This window comes from Salvelinus namaycush, chromosome 6 (assembly GCF_016432855.1).
Source record: "Salvelinus namaycush isolate Seneca chromosome 6, SaNama_1.0, whole genome shotgun sequence".
Taxonomy (NCBI): domain Eukaryota; kingdom Metazoa; phylum Chordata; class Actinopteri; order Salmoniformes; family Salmonidae; genus Salvelinus; species Salvelinus namaycush.
The window spans coordinates 30,001,548-30,013,925 of NC_052312.1; the positions used below are offsets into that span (position 1 = coordinate 30,001,548).

Below are 12,378 nucleotides of genomic sequence, written 5' to 3' on the forward strand. Positions count from 1 at the left end.
CGTCATTCACTGGAGAAAGAAACTAAGATTTCGCAGAAAGAGATAGGGGTGCCTTGTGAGGATCAGGCGACGAGTGTCTAATCTGCCTTTGCCATTAGTACTGTTAGCTATCGTTCAATCGCTGGAAAATAAATGGGACGAACTGAAAGCATGTTTATCCTACCAACGGGACATTAAAAACTGTAATATCTTATGTTTCACGAGTCGTGGCTGAACGACGACATTAAGAACATACAGCTGGCGGGTTATACACTCTATCGGCAGGATAGAACAGCAGCCTCTGGTAAGACACGGGGCGTGGGCCTATGCATATTTGTAAACAACAGCTGGTGCACGTTATCTAAGGAAGTCTCAAGGTTTTGCTCACCTGAGGTAGAGTATCTCATGATAAGCTGTAGACCACACTATCTACCTAGAGAGTTTATCTGTATTTTTCGTAGCTGTCTACATACCACCACAGACCGATGCTGACACTAAAACCGCACTCAATGAGCTGTATACCGCCATAAGCAAACAGGAAAACGCTCATCCAGGTGGCGCTCCTAGTGGCTGGGTACTTTAATGCAGGGAAACTTAAATCAGTTTTACCTCATTTCTATCAGCATGTTAAATGTGCAACCAGAGGGAAAGAAACTCTAGACCACCTTTACTCCACACACAGAGACACGTACAAAGCTCTCCCACGTCCTCCATTTGGGAAATCTGACCATAATTCTATCCTCCTGATTCCTGCTAACAAGAAAACATTAAAGCAGGAAGCACCAGTGACTCAGTCTATGAAAAAGTGTTCAGATGAAGCAGATGCTAAACTACAGGACTGTTTTGCTAGCACAGACTGGAATATGTTCCGGGATTCTTCCGATGGCTTTGAGGAGTACAACACATCAGTCACCGACTTCATCAATAAGTGCATTGATTACATCGTCCCCACAGTGACTGTAAGTACATAACGCAACCAGAAGCCATGGATTACAGGCAACTTCCGCACTGAGCTAAAGGGTAGAGCTGCCGCTTTCAAGGAGTGGGACTCTAACCCGAAAGCTTATATGAAATCCCGCTATGCCCTCCGATGAACCATCAAACAGGTAAAGTGTCAATACGCGACTAAGATCGAAACGTACTACACCGGCTCTGACGCTCGTCGGATGTGGCAGGGGTTGCAAACGATTACAGACTACAAAAGGGAAGCACAGCCGAGAGCTGCCCAGTGACACGAGCCTACCAGACGAGCTAAATAACTTCTACGCTCGCTTCGAGGCAAGTAACACTGAAACATGCATTAAAGCGTCAACTGTTCCATACGACTGTGTGATCACGCTCTCCGCAGCCGATGTGAGTAAGACCTTTGAGTAAGAGCTTTAAACAGGTCAACATTCACAAGGCCACAGGGCCAGACGGAATACCAGGACGTGTACTCCGAGCATGCGCCGACCAACTGGCAAGTTTCTTCATGGACATTTTCAACCTCTCCCTGTCGGAGTCTGTAATACCAACATGTTTCAAGCAGACCACCATAGCCCCTATGCCCAAGAACACTAAGGTAACTTGCCTAAATTACTACTGACCCGTAGCACTCACGTCTGTAGTCATGAAATGCTTTGAAAGGCTGGTCATGGCTCACATCAACACCATTATCCCAGAAACCCTAGACCCACTCCAATTTGCATACCACACCAACAGATCCACAGTTGATGCAATCTCTATTGTACTCCACACTTCCCTTTCACACCTGGACAAAAGGAACACCTATGTGAGAATGTTATTCATTGACTACAGCTCACCATTCAACACCACAGTGCCCTCAAAGCTCATTACTAAGCTAAGGACCCTGGGACTAAACACCTCCCTCTGCAACTGGATCCTAGACTTCCTGACGGGTTGCCCCCAGGTGGTAAGGGTAGGTAACAACACATCCGCCACGCTGATCCTCGACACTGGGGCCCCTCAGGGGTGCATGCTCAGTCTCCTCCTGTACTCCCTGTTCACTCATGACTGCACGGCCAGGCACGACTCCAACACCATCATTAAGTTTGCTGATGACCCAATAGTGGTAGGCCTGATCACCGACAACGATGAAACAGCATATAGGGAGGAGGTCAGAGACCTGACCGTATGGTGCAAGGACAACAACCTCTCCCGCAATGCGATCAAGACAAAGGAGATGATTGTGGACTACATGAAAAGGAGGACCGAGCACGCCCCCATTCTCATCTACGTGGCTGTAGTAGAGCAGGTTGACAGCTGCAAGTTCCTTGGTGTCCACATCACCAACAAATTAACATGGTCCAAGCACACCAAGACAGTTGTGAAGAGGGCACGACTAAACCTGTTCCCCCTCAGGAGACTGAAAAGATTTGGCATGGGTCCTCAGATCCTCAAAGGGTTTTACAGCTGCACCATTGAGAGCATCCTGATGGGTTGCATCACTGCCTGGTATGGCAACTGCTCGGCCTCCGACCGCAAGGCACTACAGAGGGTAATGCGTACGGCCCAGTACATCACTGGGGCCAAGCTTCCTGCCATCCAGGACCTCTATACCAAGTGGTGTCAGAGGAAGACTCCAGCCACCCTAGTCATAGACTGTTCTCTGTGCTAACGCACGGCATGCGGTAGCGGAGCGCCAAGTTTAGGTCCAAGAGGCTTCTAAACAGCTTCTACCCCCAAGCCATAAGACTCCTGAACATCGAATCAAATGGCTACCCAGACTATTTGCATTGCCCCCTAACCACCCTCTTCTACACTGCTGCTACTCTCTGTAATTATCTATGCATAGTCACTTTAATAACTCTACCTACATGTACATATTACCTCAATACCGGTGCCCCCGCACATTGACTCTGTACCGGTACCCCCTGTATATAGCCCCGCTATTGTTATTTACTGCTGCTCTTTAATTACTTGTTATCTTATCTCTTTCTTTTTTGGCTGGGGGGGGGGGGGGATTTTCTTAACTGCATTGTTGGTTAAGGGCTTGTGAGTAAGCATTTCACTGTAAGGTCTACACTTGTTGTATTCGGCGCATGTGACAAATGCAATTAGATTTGATCTGAGTAAATGCCATTAGAACTGGGTCAGGTTTAGCCTGTATATCGAATCTTTATAGAATATTTTTTATTTTGTTGCCAATTATGCCATTTAGCAGACTTTTTTTAATCCAAAGCGACTTACAGTCATGCATGTATACATTTAACATACGGGTGGTCCCGGGAATTAAACCCACTATCCTGGTGACATGCTCTACCAACTGAGCTACAAAGGACCATACTGTCTATGGGTTTGAGATGTGAGTGTAATGATGTTGTATAGCATGGAGTTTTGAGGTTAGAGTGAAACCATATAATAGGGGTCAGAGGTTAGAGGTAATTGGTTTAAAAAAATGGAGGAACAGAGGTACTCACACCATAGGTTTCTCCATACGGCTGCCCAACGATCCCACCACCTCTCCCAACGTACAGAACGCCTGGCCAAGGAAGTCCTACAGAAACAGAGACAGAGATACGAGTTATATATATATTTGGGCACATTCTGGTGAAGTGTAAGATATAGGAGACACACACACACGCATGCATGGGTGCACACATCCACACAAACCACACACAGCGGACTCCCATCCCATACTGCGCATAGAATACTCTTTATGAAACATGACATTGACATTAATACAATGAATCACATGTTGGGGGATGGGGGAAGGAGAACCCTTGTGATTCTGTTAGCCAGTGTCTGGAAAAACACCAACACTTCATAATGGAATCTCGCTGTGGTCTTCTCTGACCACAATGTCTAGTATAAACAGTGTGTGCTGTATAGGCTTTATAGCCCAGTTATTTCCAGCATGCTCCAGCAGCCAGACCTGGGTTCAAATACTATTTGAAATACTTTAAGTATTTGCTCAAGCCTGCCTGGGTTACCAAATGGTCAGTTTATCAGTTTTAGGACTATTGTATTGATTCCATTGCGCCAAGAAAACTCAACCAAGCCTAGATAAAGTATTTGAAAAGACTTCAAATAGTATTCGAACCCAGGTCTGATTTCCACCCAGCTCCACTACCACACCTGCTCTGCCTGCCTGCTCTGCCTGCTCTGCCTGCCTGCCTGCCTGCCTGCCTGCCTGCCTGCCTGCCTGCCTCTCACATGTTAACACAGTAAAGGTTTATCTCCAGTGGAATTCCCCAGAGGGCTGGCCAGGGCTGGCTAAGCAGCCTCTAAAACTGCCAAGTGTGTCATTCCCAGCCTGAGATTATTGATTTCACCCCCTGTTTATATGCCTGGTCGAGGAAGGGAGAAAAGGAGAGAGACAGAGTGAGAGCAAGAGCGAGAGATTGGGGCGGAGGGAAGGAGAGAGAGAGGGATAGGGATAGAGAATGTATCCAGCGTGAACGTCTGTGAAATTGGGAGAGACAGTTCCAGAATGGAGGACCAGTGAAAAAAGCCTTGTGACTAAGAGTGTGTGTGTGTGTGCACAGTATGTGTGTGCTAGGGTCCCTGGTTGCGTACCTTTATTAAGGATAAAAAATGTAACTGCAACATTAATGCAATGTGTTTTACACAACACGACAGGCAGTGGACCGGGGAATATGGGCTTTATTATTGCGTTACTATTGTACCAACACCAACAGGTAGAGGAGCATCTCTTGTACTCCCCACATTGAATTGTGCACGTCATCCACCAAATCTTTGTGGAAAAACGGCAGTTATTTTCCATGACTGCATACTATTGATGGCAAAGGTGATTGGCCCACATCACAGTGACCACTCCCCCTTTTATCCTTTCACCATGGAAACTTTTACACACTGCTCACTCTGTGCACATTGTTAGAATACTAGTCTAAAATCTTACCCAACAGATTATCAGCCACATTAGTCAGGTAATGGTAAATAAAGCTATGCATGAAACATGCCATGTGACAAGCCAACATGTGAAGGCTGTCCAAATAACAGAAAAGGTATCCCTTAAGGTCAAACATGTAATAACTCGTTCTCATTGTTTGTGTTTCTCTAATGACCTTCATCCTTAAGCGGTTGTTTGCCAAACAAAGTCTAAAACAGAACATTTCCCTGCAATGTGGGCAGACCGGTTTTTTCAAATTGCCAAAGCAAACACAAGAGAGAGCAAAGTGTGAAATGTGACTAAGATAAGATAGGACAGGGATAGAAATGCTATATGAATCTAGTCAATCCTAGCGATAAGAGGAACATGAGCATTTTGCTAATAGCAGGCTGAGCTTATGGTGATCATTAGGTAAGATAATGCCAGGATAATGGTTTCAGTCTGAGTCCAATGTAATCAATGTCACTTGAGACCATATTTAGCAATATGAGGTGGTTTAGAAAGGCAGCATCACAAATCCTGATTGGTATGGATGGTGTTCTGAAGGGTCATTCCAAAAAAACACTCTAATTAACCTCTGGACATGCCCCCTCTACTGCCAACTCACCACACCTGAACTCACTCTAACAATCACCATTTCTCTCCTTTCCTCAGCTATAAATGCAGTTTGTTCCCATTTCCATGTGTCCTTTTGTTGTGCGTCACTGAGTTTAAATAAGTGCCTTTTAATGTGTTATTGGAGATTATATAATGCTAACTTTGCCAACTTCCTAGCCTGTATATACTGTATATCTAATTATTAATATATCTACAATATATATACAAAAGTACACTACATGACAAAAAGTATGTGGACACCTGCTCGTCGAACACCTCCTTTCCAAAATCATGGGCATTAGTATGGAGTTGGTCACCCCTTTGCTGTTAAAACCACCTTCTTTCTTCTGGGAAGGCTTTCCACTAGAAGTTGGAACATTGCTGCGGGGACTTGCTCCCATTCAGCCACAAGAGCATTAGTGAGGTCGGGCAATGGTGTTGGGCGATTAGGCAAGGCTCGCAGTCGGCGTTCCAATTCATCCCATGAAACAGGAAAGGGCCTTCCACAAAGTTGGAAGCACAGAATCTAATTGTATGTTGTAGTGTTAAGATTTCCCTTCACTGGAACTAAGGGGCCTAGCCCAAACCATGAAAACAGCCCCAGACCACAATTTCTCCTCCACCAAACGTTACAGTTGGCACTATGTATTGGGGCAGGTAGCATTCTCTTGACATGCGCCAAAATCAGCTTTGTCCATCGGATTGACAGATGGAGAAGCATGTTTCACCACCCCAGCTGGCGCTTGGCATTCCACACGGTGATCTTAGGCGAGAACTTCAAGTTCCTTGGTGTCCACATCACCAACAAACTATCACGGTCCAAACACACCAAGACAGTCCTGTAGAGGGCACGCAACGCCTATTCCCCCTCAGGAGACTGAAAAGATTTGGCATGGGTCCTCAGATCCTCAAAAAGTTATTTAGCTGCACCATTGAGAGAATACGGACTGGTTGCATCACCGCCTGGTATGGCAACTGCTCGGCATCCAATCGCAAGACGCTACAGAGGGTAGTGCGTACATCCCAACACATCACTGGGGCCAAGCTTCCTGCCATCCAGGACCTCAATACCAGGCGGTGTAAAAGGAAGGCCCTAAAAATTGTCAAAGGCTCCAGCCACCCTAGTCATAAACTGTTCTCTCTGCTACAACACGGCAAGCGGTACAGGAACGCCAAGTCTACGTCCAAAAGGCTCCTTAACAGCTTCTACCCCCAAGCCAGAAGCCATGAACAGTTAATAAAATGGCTACCCGGACAATTTGCATTGACCACCCCCTTTTTTTAACTCTGCTGCTACTCACTGTTTATTATCTATGCATATTCACTTTACAACTAACCTGTACCCCCACACATTTAATCGGGTACCAGTACCCCCTGTATGTAGCCTCGTTATTGTTTTTTTCACTTTAGTTTAACCTCACTAGGGTATGTGGGACGGTAGCGTCCCACCTCGTCAACAGCCAGTGAAACTGCAGGGCGCCAAATTCAAAACAGCAGAAATCCCATAATTAAAATTCCTCAAACATACAAGTATTTCACACCATTTTAAAGATACACTTCTTGTTAATCCCACCACAGTGTCCGATTTCAAAAAGGCTTTACAGCGAAAGCAAACCAAACGATTATGTTAGGTCAGAGCCAAATCACAGAAAAACACAGCCATTTTTCAAGCCAAAGAGAGGAGTCACAAAAAGCAGAAATAAAATGAATCACTAACCTTTGATGATCTTCATCAGATGACACTCATAGGACTTCATGTTACACAATACATGTATGCTTTGTTTGATAAAGTTCATATTTATATCAAAACATCTCAGTTTACATTGGCACGTTACGTTCAGTAGTTCCAAAACATCCGGTGATTTTGCAGAGAGCCACATCAATTTACAGAAATACTCATAATAAACATTGCTAAAAGATACAACTGTTATGCATGGAATTTTAGATCCACTTCTCCTTAATGCAACCGCTGTGTCAGATTTCAAAAAAACTTTACGGAAAAAGTAAACCATGCAATAATCTGAGTACGGCGCTCAGGCGACAAATCAAGCCAAACAGATATCCGCCATGTTGGAGTCAACAGAAGTAAGAAATAGCATTATAAATATTCACTTACCTTCGATGATCTTCATCAGAATGCACTCCCAGGAATCCCAGTTAAATAATAAATGTTTGTGTTGTTCGATAATGTCCATCATTTATGTCCAAATTCCTCCTTGTCTTTCGCACGTTCAGTACACAATCTAAACTCACGACGCGCGTGCGAGTCCAGCGGAAAGTACGGACGAAAAGTCCAAAAAGTTATATTACAGTCCGTAGAAACATGTCAAACGAAGTATAGAATCAATCTTTAGGATGTTTTTAACATAAATCTTCAATAATGTTCCAACCGGAGAATTCCTTTGTCTGTAGAATTGCAATGGAACAGAGCTCGCTCTCACGTGAACGCGCGAGACTGAGCTCGTGGCTCTCTGGCAGACCTCTGACTCATTCCCCTCTCATTCGCCCCCACTTCACAGTAGAAGCATCAAACAAGGTTCTAAAGACTGTTGACATCTAGTGGAAGCCTTAGGAAGTGCAATATGACCCCATAGACACTGTATTCTATAGGCAATGAGTTGAAAAACTACAAACCTCAGATTTCCCACTTCCTGGTTGAATTTTTTCTCAGGTTTTTGCCTGCCATATGAGTTCTGTTATACTCACAGACATCATTCAAACAGTATTAGAAACTTCATAGTGTTTTCTATCCAAATCACTAATTATATGCATATTCTAGCTTTTATGGCTGAGTAGCAGGCCGTTTACTCTGGGCACCTCTGTGCACCTTTCATCCAAGCTACTCAATACTACCCCTGCAGCCACAAGAAGTAAACAGCAAATATCACATTTACATAAGTAAACAGACCCTTTACCCAATACTTGTTGAAGCACCATTGGCAGCGATTACAGCCTCGAGTCTTCTTGTGTATGACGCTACCAGCTTGGCACACCTGTTTTTGGGAAGTTTCTCCCATTCTCTGCAGATCCTCTCTAGCTCTATCGGGTTGGATGGGGAGCGTCAGGTGTGTTAGAGTTGGGCTGGTACGAAATCCTGCACACATGCGGCCCTTGCTCTAGGACTATTTCCATTCAACTTATTTTAATTCAGTCACTGAACAGGTGTCCAAGGCGAAAGTACCGATCTCAAACTCCTTGGGGGGAGCTAGCAGACAGAGATACATTTGTGGAATAGAGTGGTGCGCAGAAGAGAGAAAGGGACCACATGAATGAGCAATTCCCAGAGTGTGTGACAGGCACAGATGGGGTCCTTGTGGTAAGACTGCAGTGGGTAATATGCATCTCTTATTCTAGATTTTATAAGAACAGATAAGATCAAAATAGATCCCATCGGAATGTGTGTGTGTGTGCCTGCCTGCCTGCCTGTGTCTGTTTGTGTCTGTCTATCTAAATGTAAATACAATAATATAATTTTAAAGAAGAATCAGGGTTTATTGTGTGTCAACAAAGACAGACTGATGGCATTGTTACATGAAATGATTGTTATGTGTGTTTTTATTCACAGCGATGACAATAGACAGGCGAGGGACAGGGAGGGTAGAGAACACACAGCGCATCACATGGAATTGAGAGCGGGCGAGAGCGAGTGCATGAGTGCACAGTTATGCTAAAACACACTGGCTACCCAGGGAAGGTAACCCCACTATGAAATACTAACCCAGTCATTACAGAACAGAGATTAACAACTGTAGTAAGGGGGTGCTAATGACAATAGGATGTACCCCCAAAGCGCACATGCAGTCACGCGCGCACACACACACACACACGGAAAGAGAGACTTACATGTTTTGACAGGTTGGCGCTCTTTGAGTCGACATCGTACCTGGAGAAGAGAAGAGAAACACACTGTTAGAGGGGCATGGAGATGACAGCAGTACAGCTGGAAGCAGCAGGTGATTTACAGAAGGGGACACTCAGTTAGACCGCTCAGTAAATGTATAAAGCAATGATGTCACGCAGAGTATCATTAAGTCTTCTTGTGCTTTTCAATCATTTTAGTATCCTGAAATGTCAAAGTGGAGGACTCCCTGGGTGTTTAAAACCTCTTTGGGCTAGGGGGCAGTATTTTCACGTCCGGATGAAAAGCGTGCCCAAAGTCAACTGCTTGCTACTCAGGCCCAGAAGCTAGGATATGCATATTATTAGTATATTTGGATAGAAAACATTCTGAAGTTTCGAAAACTGTTTGAATAATGTCTGTGAGTATAACAGAACTGATTTGGCAGGTGAAACCCCGAGCACAATCCATCCAGGAAAAAAATAAATTGAGCTCAATCTGTTTTCCATTAGTTTTCTATGGCAATCCCTTTTTATACTTGCAGTTCCTATGGCTTCCACTAGATGTCAACAGTCTTTAGAAATTGGTTGATGTTTTTCCTTTGAGAGATGAAGAAGTAGCCCTTTCCTTTCTGAGTGTCAAGCCAAGTGTACTTTTTTGTTTGGTGCGAGCGACCTGGAACTCGCTCCACTTTCATTTTATCCGCTATTGAACGCAGTATATTCCGTCTTAAATTTGATTGATTATTTACGTTTTAAAATACCTAAAGTTGGATTAGGAAAGTTGTTTGAAATGTTTGGCCAAAGTTTACAGGTAACTTATTAGATACTTTGTAGGCATGTTGGGCGAGTTGGAACCGGTGTTTTTCTGAATCAAACGCGCCAAATAAACTGACATTTTGGGGATATAAAAAAGCTATTTATCGAACACAATTACCATTTGTGATGTTTATGGGACATTTTGGAGTACCAACAGAAGAAGATCTTCTAAAGGTAAGGCATGAATTATATTGTTATTTCTGACTTTTGTGTAGCACCTGCCTGGTTGAAATCTGATTTTCATGTGTTGGTATGCTGGGAGCTGTCCTCAGATAATCGCATGGTCTGCATTCGCAGTAAAGCCTTTTTGAAATCTGACACTGCGGCTGGATTAACAAGAAGTTCATCTTTAAACCGATGTATAACACTTGTATGCTTTATGAATTCTTATTATGAGTATTTCTGTTTTTGAATTTGGCAATTTCACTGGGTGTTGTCAAATCGATCCCGCTAACGGGATTGGCGCGCGAAGGGATCCATAAGAAGTTTTAAGTGTTTGTGCGCTTGTGTTTGTATCCTTGTACCAATGCGGGTGTCTGTGTGAGCCAGTTTGGAAAGGGGGGTTCTTGTCCAACAGGGCTGCAATCAGCTGCAGATTCAGGAACCAATTCAAAGTAATTTCACAGTCCAGGTAATTTTACACAGCTACTAAAAATAGACGTCTATTTTTTTAGGTACTTTTTGAAAGCAATTTTATGGAGACTGAGCCTCACGTAGCTGTAAGAAAAGCAGTGGTACAAAGACCCACTACTGTAGCCCCTGTGGTTTTTCTGACAGTGAGAACCATTACATTTAATCTAAACAAACTACCAAGGAGAAAGGACCACTGCTTGTCAGGCCCTGGTTAAAGCTACAGTCGGCAGTGTTTCCTCTATATGCTAAATCGTGGCCGCCACCCCACCAGAAAAATCTAAATGCGATTGTATTTATTTGAAAATCATTTTGGGGATGGTAAAAAAAAAAAAATCTGTGTACACTTAAACAACTAAAACCACATAGAAATTATGTAGAAAAGAAAATGGAGCAATGTATTTTTTTAAGAAGATCACCTTTGAGAACTAACAATCACCAAAATAAAAATACTCAGGAAGAATCAAAAATTCCAAAAAAGTCATGGCATGGAGCCCCCATTGATTTTGTTAGTCATTTAGATAGCATAAGAACAACAAAATGGTCCCGTCACTTGTATACAGCTGAGACTATTGAAACATTGACCATTGAATAGCTTTCCAAATCCCCAACTGGAGCTTTAACAAAAAGGATGAGCAACACTGCTATACAACATCAGCCATAGAACATAGAATCCATTTACATCACATATTGGAACATCACCTCCCCACTATCGCATAGGCCAGAAATAGACATAACTCTGTTGACAGAAAACATTATGTGTGCCTGAGGGGAAATTGTCTATTCAATCAGGCCAGTGTTTTCATCCACTATCATCTCTGTCAATGTTGTCTCAACAGGATGGCCTTACTCAATTACACACATCAAACAACTAGTAGGCTCTGATTCTGTTGATGGGAGATGAGAGGGAATATTTCTCTCTGTGTGGTACTCGTGGGTCTCTGGGCTCTAGTCCTGTGCCAGCCTCCCCTAACACACACACACACACAAGTCGCACATGGACATGCACGGACACACACACGCACACACACTCTCCCCGTCTAGCAAGCAGGACAGATTATGTGGCATACTGCCACTGTCAGTGAGATGGGATGGTGTGTTTGTCATTCTGAGTGTATTGTCAGAATGAGCTCTGGGATGTTTGTTATGTAACTCACAAAGCACTGGAGGCACAGCAGCTCTAATGTTCTATTCCATTGAAACAGATCACTTACATCCATGAAAAAAGAATTTCCTGAGACACACAGCACAAAGGCATGCGTTTTGTATTTATTCAGCCGCCAAAACAAATGCCCCACGACACCTAACACACACAAATACACACTACCACGTGTGTGCGTGCACATATTTGTGTATAGGTCTGTCCATGATGTACAGTATGCGTACTTGTGTGCGTAGAGCTGTTGAGGTGACCATATTACCGCCACACCGGTGTTAGTAGTACCCAACTCTATAATGATCATCAGGTCGCTAATGGCCGGGTACTCAGGACTCTATTGTCCCTCTAACCACTCTGACATCAATGCAAATGGGATTGAAAATCACATCAAACACTTCTCATCAAAACTGTATCGTGCTTTTAAAACTCACCTCACTGTGATTGATCAATTTGAAGAAACGCAACAACAGGTTCAAACTGAGTGAAAAACATGATCGTTGTGGAT

The 12,378-nt window shown here is 43.8% G+C and overlaps 1 protein-coding gene across 1 annotated transcript in view; it reads right to left on the minus strand.

The window, feature by feature from the left end:
• LOC120049845 (copine-8-like) overlaps nt 1-12,378 on the minus strand; it is a 118,885-nt gene that overhangs the window by 64,687 nt on the left and 41,820 nt on the right. Inside the window, exons 5-6 of the mRNA XM_038996301.1 lie at nt 9,272-9,311; nt 3,399-3,475 (exon numbers count right to left, since the gene is read on the minus strand). Of these exons, the coding sequence (XP_038852229.1) occupies nt 3,399-3,475; nt 9,272-9,311 (117 nt within the window). The remainder of the gene's footprint in view (nt 1-3,398; nt 3,476-9,271; nt 9,312-12,378) is intronic.